General features: G+C 39.9%; 1 protein-coding gene across 1 annotated transcript; it reads right to left on the bottom strand.

Annotated features, from left to right (window-relative positions):
- Positions 1–3,231: 3,231 nt before the first annotated feature.
- Positions 3,232–17,529, bottom strand: Psmc2 (proteasome 26S subunit, ATPase 2). Its single transcript, XM_005377230.2, has 12 exons — positions 17,361–17,529; positions 12,591–12,628; positions 11,935–12,016; positions 10,893–10,992; positions 8,433–8,564; positions 7,759–7,831; positions 7,293–7,388; positions 6,392–6,556; positions 5,451–5,538; positions 3,766–3,968; positions 3,574–3,670; positions 3,232–3,488 (listed from the first exon to the last, which is right to left on the bottom strand). The coding sequence occupies exons 1-12, from the start codon at positions 17,428–17,430 to the stop codon at positions 3,331–3,333; spliced, it is 1,302 nt and encodes a 433-aa protein (XP_005377287.1). The 5' UTR covers positions 17,431–17,529; the 3' UTR covers positions 3,232–3,330.
- Between the last annotated feature and the right edge of the window lie 116 nt (positions 17,530–17,645).

The raw sequence follows: 17,645 nt of genomic DNA, 5'->3' as shown, positions 1-17,645 counted from the left end.
GATCTCATAGTAGAAATTTTCCTGACTTTTTGTATTAGTCTTTATCTTTCAAGGAATTATGTGTTAACACAGCTTGTTCTTTCTGGTGCTTAATAGCTGCTGACTTATGCATTACTATGCTTTTCACTGATTCAAATTCAGACCCATCTTGCTCTGTCATCAAAATGGGAATAATCCACACAGACATGGAGCCTAGACTAGTCATTTTATGAGAAAGCCTTATTTTCAGGAAGGGCCTCATAAAGAGAAGTCCTTTGTCTTCCCTCAAATCCTGCATGGTATGACAGAGGCTCTCTGCCTCTTGGATAAATGGCATATATTTGAAAACAGCTGTAGGCCAGAGCCAATGAAACTCCACTGTACAGACGCTGAGTCACGTAAGCATCCAGTGGCTGATAGTGGGCTCCCAATTGCGTCTACAGTGGAACCTAGAACTGAAGAGTTGGATCTACTTCAAGCTCTGGTAGTAGCTCATTTTTTAGTTTTCAGATAATGTCTAAAATATCTATTGTGTTGTTTGATCCTGTATTCTTACCTGTCTAGCAGAGAAAGGAGGTACTAACCTCCACCTGTGTATTTTGAGAAAATAAGCCTGACCTGTGTGTGTATGAAGAAAGGGTAGCTAAGCAAGTCTGCCCTAGAGTGGGTAGTGTGCTTTCGTGTGCTGGGGGGTGGGGGGTGTGCCCTTGTGTGGGGATGAGGGAGGGAAGGGTATGTGGTGGGGAAGGCCTTGGTCTAACATCTGCCCTTTAAAAATACTAACTCAATTTAAATTCTAAAACGAAAAAACTTTCCTGGTGTGAGCCTGTGTGCTTTTATGAATGTAAAATGGTCAAAGTGCACCTTTTGGGAATGCTTTTAGGATTCAGTAAGTTTATTCATGATGTTTTGAGTGCTTATGAAAGCTTGAGAAATGATAAAAAGTGTTATCGAATTCTCTAAGTATACAGCCAACCAAAATGCATACAATACTTTTGAAACCCCTTAAATCCCAGCAATGAAATGCTCAGATGTTACTACTGCACCAAGTTACATGCCTGCTTACTGACTTGGACTGAATCAAGTTTGAGCACCTTAAACACCTATCCTTGCTTAAAGAAAGGCTTACCATGGCTTTCATCATACTTTACATAATAGATGAATTTGAGTAGCATCATGGAAATTAAATTTTTTATAAATCTAATCAGCTTTTTAAAAAATATTTTTAAAGAAACTCTACAGGATAATCTTGCTAGTCATAACCCCTTTGTACCCTGATTTATGTGTGTATGTGGAGATTACATATAGATATATTACATCAACACATACAACGATGATCCTCAGCTTAGGATGCAGTCACATCCTCATAAACCCATGATAAAACGAAAATATGATACATTAATAAGCATTTAATACACCTAACCTACTGAATAAAACACTGTTGCCCTCAGGGGTACCTGGCTACATACCTACTGCCAGTCCAGGACATCACAATTCAATGTAGTTTCTGCTAAGTGCAAATCACTTTGAAACCACAAGGACCACCTGTATGTGCATACACACGGGTGTGTTTTAGGTGGGGGGAGCTAACAGTAAATGTATTATTTTATCTTTTTAAATAGAATACAAACATGCTAATCCAGATAGTGTTGATTCTATCTGTACAATTATACTTAGGCAGAAATATATACATGTTTCAACTAACTCACAGTGTAGTTAATATGAAGCCATTTGGATTTTCATGTCTAACTGAAAGGTCAAAATTACTCAGATTTTGTCATGTTCATCCTGAGCGAGCACAGCGGGTCCAGTGTGAGTTGCCGTGCTGTACCCGAGGGTGTGGCTGCATGAAAGGGGAGGACTTCAGTGTGTTCTAGTGCTCGTTTACTTAAACAGCACATTCTAAACTCACCTCTCCAGTCACCCCCCTGAGTACAGTGTACTGTAAGCGTAAGCTGGAGGTGGTTTGCTCTATTTCATACTCAAGAAAGACCAGGGCAGTTAGAAAAGGAGAATTTTCCTGATCAAAAATTAAAGAAGGAATATTAATTGGATTTTATGAATGAAGGGCTTCAATTTTTCTACTTGAAAACTTTTATAATCTTAAATATTTCAATGTAACAGTTTTTTCTACACTATCAACTTTTCCTTCTGTGACTTAAAAAATTAATTCAGTTTTCACTGTTTTGGCATTTATTTATGAATATTTTTCTTCAATAAAAATATTGGTTATTGTGCTTTGGTCTCAGTATTTAGAGTGGCTGGGACTAACTGTGGTAGAAAAGGGGATTTGGTGGTACATGAAATAATTTTAAATAAATCTGTTGAGGATTCTAACACAACCTTTATTTTCAAAATACCTCACTGGCTAAGAAGTGGAATAGGAGCTCTACAAAAATTTGAAACTCCTCAGCTTAAAAAGAAAATCCAAGAAACTAATTTATAAAATGAATATAATTTTCAAAATACCTCACTGGCTAAGAAGTGGAATAGGAGCTCTACAAAAATTTGAAACTCCTCAGCTTAAAAAGAAAATCCAAGAAACTAATTTATAAAATGAATATAATTACTTCTCTGTATTAAGCCAACTCTAGATTTTCTAAGTTACCACATTTTTCTGTTTGCTTTACCTACTAAATACTTTACCTTCTCTAGCTGATTAATTTAGTCAGTCATAGGGCAAAGCAAAATGTATCAAATACTTTAACTTTAAAGGTTTGGCCAAATCTTGATCATTCAACACAGGAGGGGAAACTACAGCAGCACAGGTGGTCTAACACTCAGGTAAGCTGTTCTCACGGGGGCAGAAGAGCCTAACAGCAGAACAGCTAATGGAGCTAGCACATTACACTTTAATCCCAGCCCTGACACTACAAGAAAATTAAGGAGGAAAAGGTTTGCATCTACTATTTTGACCATCTTCACCGGGGAGATGGAAAGATATAATGACAACATGTGTATGGCCCCAACCAGCACAGCCCTAGAATACACATGACCTGACGAAGTGTTTTCTATGACATGAAACCTTTAAACGGTAGTGGATCAAAAACCGAAAAAAAAAAAAAAAAAAACAGTCATCAGGGCTGGGGATATAGCTCAGCAGTGCAGCGCCTGCCTGGCAAGCAAGGTCATGAGTTTGATTCCCAGTACCAAAAAAAAAAATCAGTCATGACACAGTGTGACAAGCTTTCCTGTCTAATGATATTAGATATCACCTCATACTACAGAAAAAAGAGACCTGGAAGAAGCACACAATTTTGAAACATTTATTTTTTGTGAGGTGGTTGTTAACAAGTCTATGTACGCTCAGGATCCCGACTACAGCTGCTTTCATTTGAAAGCCTCTGCGGCTCAGTTGTATGTCATGTAGCGAGGAGTAGCACTGAACTTGGCGTAAGACTTAATGACCTTATTTACAGCTTCCAGGAAATCCTTCTCAGTCGCGATTTTTCGCCGCGCCCGGATGGCAAACATACCAGCTTCTGTGCAGACACTTCTAATTTCAGCACCTGTCAAACAAAAAGAAAGTAAATACGATGAAGTAAACTGGCCGAGACAGACCGACAGCAAAATGAGCAAGACCTTCCCACTCACCAGTGCTATTTGGACACAGTCGTGCTAACAGTTCAAATCGGATGTCTCTTTCAACACTCATTGAACGAGCATGAATCTTAAAGATGTGAGTCCGACCCTAAAGATGAAGGAATTGACAAACATTACAATGTAAAAATATCACAGGAAGGAAAAACTTCAACAATCTCTTCTAAACCAATATGATTTTCTTACCTCTAAATCAGGCAAGCTGAACTCAATCTTTCTGTCCAGTCTCCCCGGCCTCATCAGCGCTGGGTCCAGAGTATCGGGTCTGTTAGTGGCCATCAGCACCTTAATGTTCCCACGAGGGTCAAAGCCATCCAGCTGATTGATCAGTTCCAGCATGGTTCTCTGCACTTCATTGTCACCGCCAGCACCATCGTCAAACCGGGCCCCTGAGAAGACAAAGAGAAGCTCCTCAGAGCTGCGCCAGCATGGGGAGGCCCAGCCGCGGAGAGTGCTCCCGCCCAAGCGCAGGCTCCACTCTGAGCCAGCGGCTGCTCCACCCGAAACTCACCGCAAGGTGAATCTTTGCTGCAGGAATTCACTACAGATTTGCTTACCACAGTCTTCTTCAAAGTACTTTTGAAGATCTTAATGTATCAAATCGCTCAAGAACACCAAACCCCTTGTTGTTTAACACAATGCACGTGGGGGTGAGGCGACAGTGACATGCAAACTTCAACACTACCACGGCGCTTAATTTTATGTAGGAAACAGTCATACTGTTTTAATTCTCAAAACTGTTCCTTAAAATATGGCTAAATCCATATTACAGTAGAATGGGAACAGATTCCTACTAAGCTGACTTGGATATACTGAAGGACTCTATGTTCATGTAGGTCTCTCACTTCAACCCAATCAGCAAAAAGCAGAAAATAAAAGTTTAACAGCTTCCAAATATTTTTTTTCATTTTTAAGTTATATAAATGGGTGGCTTTGTATTAATGTGCTATGTACACTAAGACACACAAATGCACATTTTAAAAAAGAGATTAAAAATACAAAAGGCAATTCCAGTATTTTCTTCCTACACCTTCATAGACTATCTTACACACAGTCCACTTTGGAAACCGTGGCTGCAGGGTACACTGACATCAGAGGCTTATACCAAGTACACTTCAGAAACGACTCTAGAGCCAGACCTTGCATTATTATACTGTGGCCAAATTATGGCCTTTGAAAACATTTTAAAGGCACAAAATTCAAAACCAGCACTGGCCAAGCTGTCTAAAACCAAGACTCTTAAGTATCTAATCACATTACCCAAACTTTGTCACAGGCACCACCATTACTTTCAAGTAATTTTCTCAGTGAGTTATTAAATAATAATTGTGTGGACATATGACACTTCTCTAACTATAAAAATTATAAACTATACCAACAGCCAATGCATGGGACACCTCAGAGTTTTCAAAGTCTTATTGCATCTATTACTTCATTTGAACCTCATAAAATAAAGGCAGGAATTATAATTTCCTTTATGGGATGACCAAATGGAGGCTCAGAAGGTAGCATCTATGAAGCCAAACAACATTATTTTATGTAAAAGAAAATAAACCACTGCCACTTAAACTACACACCAGTACTTTCTTATCACATTCAGGTAAAATGCGTCTCAATATGGGAATTTTTTGTGTGGACATGTGTTTTACATGAATGAAATTAGTATAAAAATAAAGTAGTACAAAATAGTACAAATTTTTAAAATGTCAATGTCTTGTAATATTTCTTAATTACTTATGCTTTAGCCCTACTGTTTATTAGCTATGTGGCTCCCATGTGTCAGAGCTTATAAAATTTTTTTTATAAGATTAGCACATCAGGCTCTCTATATTAACACAGAGATCTCAGAAATCCAATCATAAAGCTCGTACCTCCAATGGCATCGATTTCATCAAAGAAGATAAGGCAGGCTTTTTTTGTTCTGGCCATTTCAAAGAGCTCACGAACCATTCGAGCGCCCTAATGAGAAAATTCATTTATTAACTCAGTCAGTTTTAAAAATCTTTAAAACTATATAAAAAGATATACAGTACTACAAACTTTTCAATACATATTTCTAATAGTATTTTCAACTGTTACTAACAAGCTTTTTAAAAAAGCTTGAAGTTTGCCACCTGTATCATCAAATCCATCTTTCTAGCCTCAAAACACTGCTATAAACAATTTTAATAATTTTGTATCTACTAAATAGCAGTTTAAGAACTGAAGAGGCCAAATTAACATTACTGAATAAAAGCACCATTCTAATTATCAAAACTTGAGAGGAGATAAAAGCATCTGACAGACCACTCAGAATGCTGATCACTGAATTTCATTTGTAAATTTTGATCAGAAAATGGAAATATATACCAACTCATGTAGCTCGTTTTCTAATTCTTCACTGAAGTACGCTAATCATTAAAAGCTTTCAGCCATAACATATACAGCCCCAGACTTATTCCCTAAATATATGTAACCCTATATGTACGTATAGACAATTTATGCTATCTGTAGTGAGGCCACAAAACACTATCTGTGAAATGAAGTTTCATTCACCAGGCATTTCTGAGGAGCTTACCTCACAGACCAGATTGTACATAATGCCATCTTTCTGAGAGGGGAGCACCCGAGTTAAAATTTTAAGTGGTTGCCTAATTCCAAATGATCACAGGGAAGGCTGCTGGATTCTGGGCTTCTAAACTACTAATTAAATCATTCGAGAAGTTTCATGCCTCAGTTCCTTGATGTGGAATTCATTCTTATTTAATTTCAATCCTATTGTGCAAATCTTTTACGGAGCTAGTATTTTTTGTCTGTGACAAATTTACTTTACCTCACCGACGTATTTCTGCACAAGCTCGGATCCAATAACCCGGATGAAGCACGCATCAGTCCTGTTGGCAACCGCCCTGGCACAGAGCGTCTTGCCTGTGCCCGGGGGCCCGAACAGCAGCACGCCCTTCGGAGGCTCAATGCCCAGGTTAACGAACCGCTCCGGCTGTGTGACACAGACACAGTTTCTACTTACCACTTCGGCATAATGAAGGTAAGAGTACTTCTACTTCTAAAGGTCATTAAGCCCACAGATTACATACCTGATCTAAAAAGGGATTTTACTTATTCTAAGACAAAGATCTAAAGTAGACTCTGTCAACACAGAAGGCAGAAGGCAGAATGGCTTTTAAAGGTACTCTTGCTATTTAGGCTTAACAAAAAACTTTGCTTGCTTTAAAAAATAACAGTCTTTAAGTATTATCTGGTATTCAATATCCTAGTTTTCCATTATCATCCAAAGTTTAACACTTTCCTTCCTGACGCCATTAGAACACTTTCTTCTATAATAACCTGTAGTATATTTAACACATTGCTAGAGGTTACAGCTCAGTTTCTTTTGTCAATCTAAGTAGTATATCTTTTTTTTTTTTTGGTACTGGGAATCAAACTCAGGACTTTGAGCTTGCGAGGCAAGCACTTGTGCCACTGAGCTATATCTCCAGCCCCTAAATAGCATATCTTTCTTTTCAGACCCTTTAATCCTTTTTCCTTGCCCCTCTTCTGAAATTTATCATCTCTCTACACCTCTACCCTGTCAAAAATTTTCATTATGGAAAATACTAAACCTAAAAGCTATCTAATACATACGCAATTTTAGAGCTCAATACACAAAAGACTATTACATCTTTGTATGAACTATACATTTGGATGAACTATACATCCAACATTCAGTTACTTACATGAAGTAGTGGAGTTTCAACCACTTCTCGCAACTTCTCAATCTGCTCCTTACACCCACCAACATCACTGTATGTGACATCAGGTTTTTCCTCCACCTTAGAAAGGGGGATACATTCTATGATGACATCTAGGCAAAGGCCTCTGAATACTGGTGTATATCTAGTACAGCAGACTCAATAACATGCAGAAAGAATCAGATTATAACAAGAGTTTCAACAAAATAGAATATATTTCCTAGTGTCCTACAACTGTTGCTATATTATTTGTTATGACATTAATAAGTGAGACTAGTAAAATAGTTACCATGAAGACTTTCTCAAGTGAAAAATTACTTTTACTATTTTGGCCATTCTGATACACACCCAGGTATTAACAGTTTACTAGTTAAAATTTTCAAACTTTTTTGGGATGGACACAATTGTATTCAAAGTCAGGCCAGTCCTTTTCCCTCCCTTGGTTTCTTACCTGCATCATGGTCACCGTCGGGTCAATCTTAGGAGGCAGGGGAATGTGAATTTGATACTTATTTCTGTCCACACTCAAGAAGGTAAAAACAAAAACAAGTCACTAAGATTCTCTTTAAGCTGTCAAAGGGTTCTTAAGTTTAGTCTTTCATCACTAAAACTATACTTCAAGCAAAATAAACCTAGACCTCCTAAAGTTACACCAAGAGAAACAAAGCATTAAGACTCAGGACACTAAACCCCCAATCTAAAGTGGCAACAACCTACTCTAGACCCAAGGAGAAGGTGAGATTGAAAGAATTTACTGGATGGATTATTTTGTATTCTACAGACATTAACTCACTGAATCCTCAGAACTATTCTCAAGCAAGTGCTTCTTCCACTCATGTGACGTTACCTTAAACAGACTGGAAGCTCAACGCTGGGATTCTGCACTTGACTTTTATTATGACATCTGAAACTACTCATAAACAGCAATATAAGGGTGGGAAGCGGGGAGCTGGTGTGTAGTCAGAGGGCCAAGGGAGAAGAAAGGATACTCCACTCTAGCTGTTATCAGATTGTCTCCTCGTATTTAAGGCATTCTGCTCCCTCATTCACAACAAAGCCATGGGCGTGAATGTGATATGCTGTCTTTGGTGAAAGAAGTTTATTTACTGTACAGAGAAATCTTACCCAACTCTCATGCCTTCTTCAATGTCAGTAGGTGCCACCTGATCGCTGAGGTCTACCACAAACTTGGCAAACTGCTTTACATTGATAATATATTTTGGGTCCTCTGAATCGGCATTGATTATCTTTGTACACCTAACACAGCAAAAAGCTTGATTAAAATAAGGACGCTAAACCGCGAATAATGTATTCAAGTAATCTGACTCTCCCGGCAAGCAGCATACTAAACAGCAAGTGTAAGTGAGAACTGCAAAAGCTCAGATCCCTTGCTATGCTCAGCCCAAGGGCCCATGGGACTGTATCAAGCCGTAACATTTTCAAACGATGCCTCCCCTGGGAAAACAGAACCCAAATATTTCATTAGAGAGTTCTTGAACTTTCCTAATTATATTCCTTTATTAGTGATATTCCTTTATATCTTGCTTTCTTTTCCTATCTTTCCTGTAAGAGGAGAGCCATATTGTGTTATATCAAATTCAGTAATAAATGCTCTTACATTTTTTCCTAGGTTTATACTTTAACATATTTATGATGGGGCCATAAACCAGGCAGGTCTGATTTGAACTGACTGGCCCGTCAGCCGACTTCTACCACTTCTCAGGTGGTCTTTGATTATAATAATGCAAAAAAAGGTGACTTAGTAGACCAGGTGTCATCATATGTTCCTTAAGAAAAACATTAAAATGGCGTAAAAGATTGTAATACAGCTAATTTGTGGTATAGCAGGTGTAAATGCGTATTATATACACCAGCAACGAGGTGCTTATAAAACTTCTATGTTAAAATTTAGAGAATTACTAATAAATTATTAACCCATGAAGAAATGTCATGGGTGCAAATTACTCAAGAAAACATTCACTTTATAAAAGCTTAATTAGGGTCAGCAAGAAACACGCACAAGTGATACTGAAAATGTTATCAAAAATCATCTGAAAAAATGAATACCACTGTAACTACCAAAAAAAGCCAACACGTGACGTTTTGTGTATCCTGCACAAATCAGCCACCTTTATGTATAAAATGTTTTAAAGAAATTCAAAAATATAAATTTCTTTTAATTTATTAAATTTGTTGATTACCATAATTTTTAATTGGTATGTTCAGTATGAATTAATTTTACATCTGGGAAGTAATTATCCAACTTCAAACAACTAGATTCAGTCCACGTACAGATTTCTTTAGTAATTTTATTAGTAAAACGGCTGATAAAAGCAATGGGATCTATTCATACCACCAGTGCTACAAAGTGGCCCAATGGGACAGTCATGCATGTATCCCATGGTTCAAGGTGATGAGAATGTGTTACATTCTTTTTTTTTTTTAATTATGGCTACTTTTTACTTAAATGTATTCACTTCCTGAGTGAATTTATATACCATGTGCATCATAGGATCTACAGTATCTGTCTACTGAAGAAAGTCAGAAACACAAAGCAGAAGGCATGTTAGAAAGTTGCCACTTAAGCCATAGCAACAAATACAGAGACACACAGGATGGCCTCTGGGGTGTACACACAGAGAGAGCTACAAATTCAAATGCTCTGTCCTCAGAGCATAACTGTGTGACTGAACTGTTTTCCAAATCAGGCCAGACGCACTAAGGAAAAAGAATTGTCTACATCACTGCTTCATCTGACAGACCCTTCCCTGGCACCACGAACAAAGCAGAAAAACTCATGAAACAAACCAAAAATTGTCCCTCAGGAAGCTCAGATGTTGGTTTTACTAAACAAAAACTTTAAATTAGTATCACAAGTATCTTCAAAGAACTACAGGAACTGACAAGTACGTGAACAGGCTTCCCCAAACAGAGAGCCTCAATAAACAGAGAAAATGGACTGGAGTATCATCTGGCCATAAAAAGAAACAAAGCTTAGATACATGCTACAACATACACGAATTCTGAAATATGCCAAGCGAAAGAAGCCAGAAACAAAAGGCCGTATGCTGTGTTTCCATTTATACAAAATGTCCAGGACAGGCAAACTCTGAAACAAAGCGATCAGCACACGTAGGGCCCAGGCAGAGGGCAATGAGTACGGGGTTTCTTTTTGGTGTGATGGAAGAAATGTTTTTATTCTCCAATTAGGTCATGGTCATCAGTGCACAACCTCATGCACACTAAAGGCCACGGAATTATATACTTAAAAGGAGTGAACTTTATGGGATATGAATTTTCTATCAATAAGTCTGACACTAAAATATCACACATTAAAAAATATACACATTTTTATCAAGAGTTTTGAGCAAAAGGTTAACGACTAAAAACCTAATGGGAACTTTTCCAAAATAATCTTTGCTTTGTAGGCCAGGGTCTTGTTTTGGGGGGAGAAAGTGCTTAGATACTCAGGTAGAAAGCTTTCCTCAGGTGGAATGTGGAATAAATATTATTTATAAACTACTGTATTATCCTGAAAGTCTAAAGCAAATACAGACAAAAATACCCGCGGAGAACTGTGCCTACCTCGCCACCTGCAAAGGCTGCTCGCTCTGCAGAGTCTGCTTATCTGCAGCCAAATCCCAGAGCGCTGGAGGCGCCAGGCCAGTGTCAGACTCTTTAATACCTGTGGAGAGAAGCACCGAAGCGTCACTGACGTGCAGCACAGTGCCCCAAAGCAAGCTTCCTCAACCTCAGCAAGGGGGCATCGAGGGTTAAGTAACCTTTGTGGGGCCTGTCCTGTGCTCCTGGGGTTCCAGCAGTGTCCCCAGCCTCTGGCCACTAGATGTCACCTTCCCTCAAGTCAGGTGAATCAAGACTGGCTCCACACTCCCCCAAGCTGGGGCAGGGGACACATGCCATGGAAAACCACTGCCCTGAAAGAACCATCAACCAAAATTCAGTGCCATTTTGACATTTCTGGTGTAGGTCAAGCACTGTAACACTTCATCTCTCAGGTTCCCAAGGGGGTAAGTTTCTAACAACTAGGCAACAGCCTCATTTCAGCAATCCTATGTGAAATCATATTTTTATTCAATAAAAACTTTTGACTTGTTTATTAGGGTTTACTAAACTAGGCTTTGATCAAAAGAAACATTCCTTGTTTAGAGGATGTTGGTTCTTAGTTGAATAAACATTAAGCCCAGTTTTAAAAAGCAGTGGAAAAAATAAATAAATAAAAAGGAGTGAAAAAGACTGTTAAATGAGACCCCATATTTGTGTGTGTGTGTGTATGTGTGTGTGAAACTGGGGACTAAACCCAAGCCTTCACACTGAGCTATATCCTCAGCTCTTTTTATTTTTTATTTTGAGACAGGGTCTCATTAAGTCACTAAATTGCCAAAGCCGGGCTTGAACTTGTGATCTTCCTGCCTCAGCGTTTCCGAACTGCTGAGATGAAGGTACATGCCAACACATCTGGCTGAGATACAACTTCTTAACAGAGAGGAAGGTTAGTAATATTTTAGATCTGTAATTCATGAAGGAGTCAAATCTGCATTTAAACTATTTTAGTATAATTAACACATTACATTTACAGGGAGGAAATTGGAATAAAAAAAGTACATACCAGTGAGCTCATTAATTTTCTTGAGAAGTTGTTGAATATCATCTTCCACCTGCTTGATCTGCCTGGAGTATGTGCTTTGACCCTAGGTGAGGACAATCAGTTTGGTAAGAAGTTGGGATGTCAATCATTTGTTAAACAACAAATCAAACAACTGAGACTTAACAGTTTTCATGCTGGGAATATAGCTCAGTGGTATAAGCGCCTGCCTGGCAAGCCCAAGGTGCTGAGTTTGATTCCCGGTCCAAAAAAAAAAAAAAAAAAGCTTTTATGTCCTAAAGCTTGTGAAGTAAAAATAAGAGTTTCATTTTTAGAAGTATTTCTAAGCCAAACAGATAACAGATAACCTATCATGGAAGACAACAAAGGAAAATATTTTGGTGTTCAAACTTTCTATTTCAGAGCTAATGCAGTTACATATTAAATATTATAAACATTTGTGCAAATTATTTCAAATATATTTCAACACAGCCATACTTTATTGACAAATGGTGTAAAAATAATGGATAAGATTAGACATGCTGAAATAAACATCTCTTCATAGTAAATGAGGATTACTGTGAACTGCTAGAAATTATCTTCTAGTTAGTTTGGAAGGACAAAGCCAAATAGTTTCTAACATAAAACACCTACATTTTATAGACATTTAAAGAACTTACGTAAGTTTTCAGCAAGGCAATATCCCCCTCATCCAGAGCTAAAGGAAGAGAAAATAAATGAGAGTTGGTGAAGGCTGACCAGCTGTTCTGCTCATTTCAGATTGGCTTTTGTTTCTGTTTTCTTGGTACTGGGATTAAACCCAGACTCTTCACACTGAACTACATCTCCAATGTTTTTTCATTTTTTCTTTTGAAATGCAATGCAGTCATTGAAAATAATAACATACAACAATGCGTACATAAAAAGCCATTCCAGAAGTACTATTTTGAAAGAGGCAGGTTAAAAACAAATTTACAAAAACATACAGAACATGCACATAATGTGCTTCATACAGAAATTCTTTAAAACAAATGTAGAGTAGCATCAATTGTTTTCTAAATGTTAACAGTGGGTATCTGGGATTGCAAGTGACTTACACTCAGTTCTCTTTAATGGATTCTGCATTTGTCAACCTGCCTAGTCACTTGTGACTCCCACAACAACATTCATGCACTTTTGTAGCCTCCTGTGAACACACTCTTCTCTCAGCACTCATCCAGAAGTGATGGCAATGTGGTGTCATCCAAGACCCTCAGCCACCAGCTGGACAGGGAATGTGTTAGAAGGGAAACCTGGCTTGTCACTGACACTTCTGAACTCTGTTTCTCTGTGGAATATGGCCATAAACACACATATGTGTACGTTTATACAGTATTATTCACATATGAGTAGAAGCAAGTTAAGCATGCTTAAGTAACAGCAACTAGACCAGTCTAGCTGCCACTGGCATACTTGCTAGGGAGCAAAGGAAATTAGGTACATAGCTGGAGGTCTGGCGAGGAAGCCCATGAAGGCCACAAGTTAATAAGGGTCATGCCAGGTCTATCATATAGCAGAACTCAATGTGAGGAAGAATTAGCTAAGATGTTGAGAAAAGACTGAAGTGACGCCAGATAGAAGTCACAAGAACCTCATGTAAGATGGTGACAATGAAAAGAGAAAGCAAAGGTTGGGGAGAAAGTCCTCAGAGGAGGAATGCATAGCACACGGCACATGACTAAACGCTGAGCAAGACAAGAATGAAACATGATCTCCAGGCTTTGTCCTGGGTACCTCAGAGGAAGGTGGCACCTTTTTATGGAATCAGAAAAGTTGCAGAGAAGCCTTTGGCAGAAGGTTTGAAACCTAAACTGCAGAAAATCTAATGGAGTAGACATGGTTGCCACCCTCAGAAAGGCCTGCTTACACGGCTAGCCCTTGAAAGTGGATTCTGAGAGAGCTCCTGCCATTCCCAAAACTGCTGAAGAGTAGTTCACTGTGCCTAAACGGGACAAACATGCTTTATGCAGAACACCTGCTTTCCTTCTGAGGCTGAAATCTGGGTATGTGTTAGACAGAGGCTGCTCACATGACAAGTCCCTGACAAAAACTGAGTCTCTAACAAATTTTGCTGGGTGCTAACCTTTACACATGTTGTCAAACCTGTGCTGGGAAAATCAGGAGCATCCAGTGTAACTCTACCAGAAGACAAACTTTGGAAGCTCATCCTGACTTCCCTAGACTTCAGCTCATGTCCCTTGTGTTTTTGGTCCTTGATGGTTGTGCTTTGGAGCCTTTTGCTATATATAGTAAGTCAGTCACAAGGACAACTGCGCGCTAAATCCCGAGACTCCTAGCAAATTACTGACCTGAGGGCAGTCATGGAGACCCCGTAACAAAACAGCCTATCTCGATGCAGCAATCTAAAAGGCTCTAGAGTTTCGGTGCCACCCTGAGGTACAAAAGATTGATTAGGGATCATATTTGAGAACAGACAGTCTCAAAAGAGAATGATGAAATTACAAGAAACAAAACTTTACAGAAACCATGTGAGGACATAACGAAGAGCAGAAGCAGTTAGAGAAGAACAAACAGGAAGTTTCAAATAAGAGAACCACGGGAGAGCAATATTAATGTCAAAAACACAAAGATCATGATTGAGGAAATACTCAATGGGTGTTAAGAAACCACTAATCAGTTTCAGCAGATTTCTAGGCACAGAAAGCAAACTGCAAGGGATTTTAAATATGCAGTAAGCAGTGAAGAAACAGATACAGTAGACACAATAGTAATAATAGCTGCCTTTTACTGAAATATTCACTGTAGGAGACACTGTAATTAAAGACAAAGATATTCCACAGAAAGATTACTTAATCCTATATCTATCTGTAGGGTGAATATAATTATTTTCACATTACACATGAGAAAAAACTCTAAGTGATTTGACCACTATCACCCAGCTAGTAAGAAGCAAAGCCAAGATTCAACCTTGGTCTTAACTCCCAACTATCCTTTTAGCCACTTTTAGGAAGCAAAGGAAAGATTTTCCAAACTGACTGTGTTTTTGGTTTTTTTTCTTTGGTCTTTTTTGAGACAGGGTCTTGCTATGCAGTTCAGGCTGGCCTTGAGCTCACTTTGTAGCCCAGGCTGGTCTCGAACTCGCAACGATCCTCCTGCCTCAGCCTCCCAAGTGCTGGGATTACAGACGTGCGCCACCACGCCAGGCCTGACTGTGTTTTTAGGGTAAAATGAATTGGAAGTAACTTAACCAGTTTTTTGTGACTTATTTGACTGACACTGGCAGCCTATGGCTAGAAACAGACAAGAAACTATGGCATTTTCAGAATTAAAGGGGGCAGAGCCAAAAGGGCAGCGAGCAGAGATGGGGATGCTAAGTGTGTTGTGGAGAAATGCAACAGGCTGAACCAGGAAACAAAGGACAACTAGACTGAAGGACAGATCTAGAGACAGGTCAGGTGAAGGTGTGGTGATAATGGAAGACTGCAGAGCAAAAAGCTATGACGGAAGCCAGGCATGGCAGCACACGCCTGTAATCCCAGGGCTCGAGAGGCTGAAACAGGAGGATCACCTTGAGCTCAAAGCCAGCCTGGACTACACAGTGAGACCATCTCAAATACCAAATTAAAAAAAAAAAAAAATCAAACCAAAACAGCTGTGATGAGAGGAGAAATGGAAGTTTGCTGTTTCAGAAGTGAAGCAGCTTCCTTTAACATGGAAAAGAGTGATCCCCTCCTCAGGTGGCTATGGTGCAGGAATGATGGAAATCGAACAACCAAGGTGATCAAAGATCGTCAGTAAGTGAAGACATTCAAAATGACACCATAAAATGAAAGTAGGGGGCCAAAATAACAGGGGCATGAAACAACGTGGGGGTTAAACCTGAAAAGGTCATGTATTTTCCCTTACAGGTAACCTTGGGGAAACTAATTAACCTCTCTGCTAGTTTTTCATCATCTGAAAAATTGAGATATTACTAGCTTTGCCTTCAGTGTTTCTGTAAAGATCAAGTAAGATGCAGATGAAATAAAAAATTTCTGTGTAACTACAACTGCACCCAAGAAATGCATTTATTAATATTTTGTTAATATTTTTACACAATAGCACACCTAGACAAGATCACTATGCACAGATCCACTACTAAATTTCTGAGACTAAAGCTTTGCAATCGGTATTGAGTACCCCTGAAGCTTTCAGTGTTTTAAAATACATTTCTGGGAAATAACTTGGGTTGAAGATAGAAAGAAAATCCTCCTTGAGGGGAGGGTGCTAGTGGTGAAGAAAAGGTGCGCAGAGAGGTTGAAGTCACTTAAAAAAAAATAAGGGAAAGTGAAAGATATTTTTAAAAACACTCTAACTACATTTAAAAATAGGTTACAAGGAACAAAAGGAGAACACAGCATAAAGATGAGACTACAAAAGGTGTTACTAGGAAGAAGTCATGTCCCAAAGTGGTAGGTATACCTCATGCACACTGAGTGAAAAAACGTTAACGGGTACACTGTCTACGGAACAGTAATTTGACACTGTCAAAACTACAATTCCACTTCTAGAGTTTACCCCACGCTCCATGTGGTAAAAATCATAAGAACAAGGCGCTTTATAAAGGTGACATATTGGAGAAATCTAAATGTCCATCAGCGATTGATTAAATATTATATTATAGTGTTGTACACCCATAAAACCGTACACGATGCAGACGTAGAGACAGATTACATGGGGTTGGGGATTTAGCTCAGCGGCAAAGCGCCTGCCTGGCAAGCGCAAGGTCGTGAGTTCGGTTCCCAGTACCGGAGAAAAACAAAAAAAAAGAGACAGATTACATGATATAAAATTATCTCCAAAATAAATTAAGATGTAAAAAGATGCTGAGGTATGTATAGCACGCTACATGTTATAAAAATGCACACATGCAGACCTGCACGTATGCACACGTACGTACAGAAAAGGTCTAGGGGGACGTAAAGTGTCAAGAGAAGCCGCCAGTGCGAAGAAGCTGGAGGCTGGGACCACGATCGGGAGACCTCAAGTGCTACCTTTCCTAATCTTGAGTTCTGAACCTTGTGAACATCCAGTCTAGTCAAACAGACGTAATTTTAAAGAAAGCTCTGCGTGATCTCTGGCTCTACCGCGACGGCACCAAGCTGTCAGGCTGAGCGCGGATGGGGACGACGGGGACGAGGCTCAGGTAGCCCGCAGCGCCAGGCAGAGGAGCTTCGGGGGGCTGTGAGGCCGACGGTGCCTGACTTCCGACAGCTGCGAATGAGGAAAACCTCCGACGGGCCGCAGAGGAACACAGGACTGGCGTGGGAGGAGGGACGCGGGCGGGCGGCCCGGGACCGCCGGCCCGGACGAAATCTCCGGGGTCAGAACGGCACGGAGCCCGAGCCAGGTGAGAACCCTGCGCCCCAGCCCGCCCCACCCCGGCTGCGCGCTCGGCCGGGCCAACTGACCTCGGATGGGCTTGTCGTCCTTCTCATCCTCTTTGGTTTTCCGCTGGTCGGCGCCGAGGTAATCCGGCATTTTAGGAGATGCAAGCGCCTCGGCTCCTTGGTGATTACACAGCACCTTCCTTACTTCCGACAGTGCTCTTTCTTTTCCTTTCCCTACCGGAAGTAGAACCCGGCTCGGCCACTTCCCACTGCGCCCGAGAGGCGGAAGAGCTCCGAGGAACTCGCTGACTCGCAGGTCCCGCGTCGAAAGGTTCCACCTGTCAGCAGGAAAGGCCGCTCCCCCTC

The sequence above is a fragment of the Chinchilla lanigera genome, unplaced genomic scaffold, assembly GCF_000276665.1.
Source record: "Chinchilla lanigera isolate Chin_1 unplaced genomic scaffold, ChiLan1.0 scaffold00009, whole genome shotgun sequence".
NCBI lineage: Eukaryota > Metazoa > Chordata > Mammalia > Rodentia > Chinchillidae > Chinchilla > Chinchilla lanigera.
This window is presented reverse-complemented; position numbering and strand designations above follow the sequence as displayed.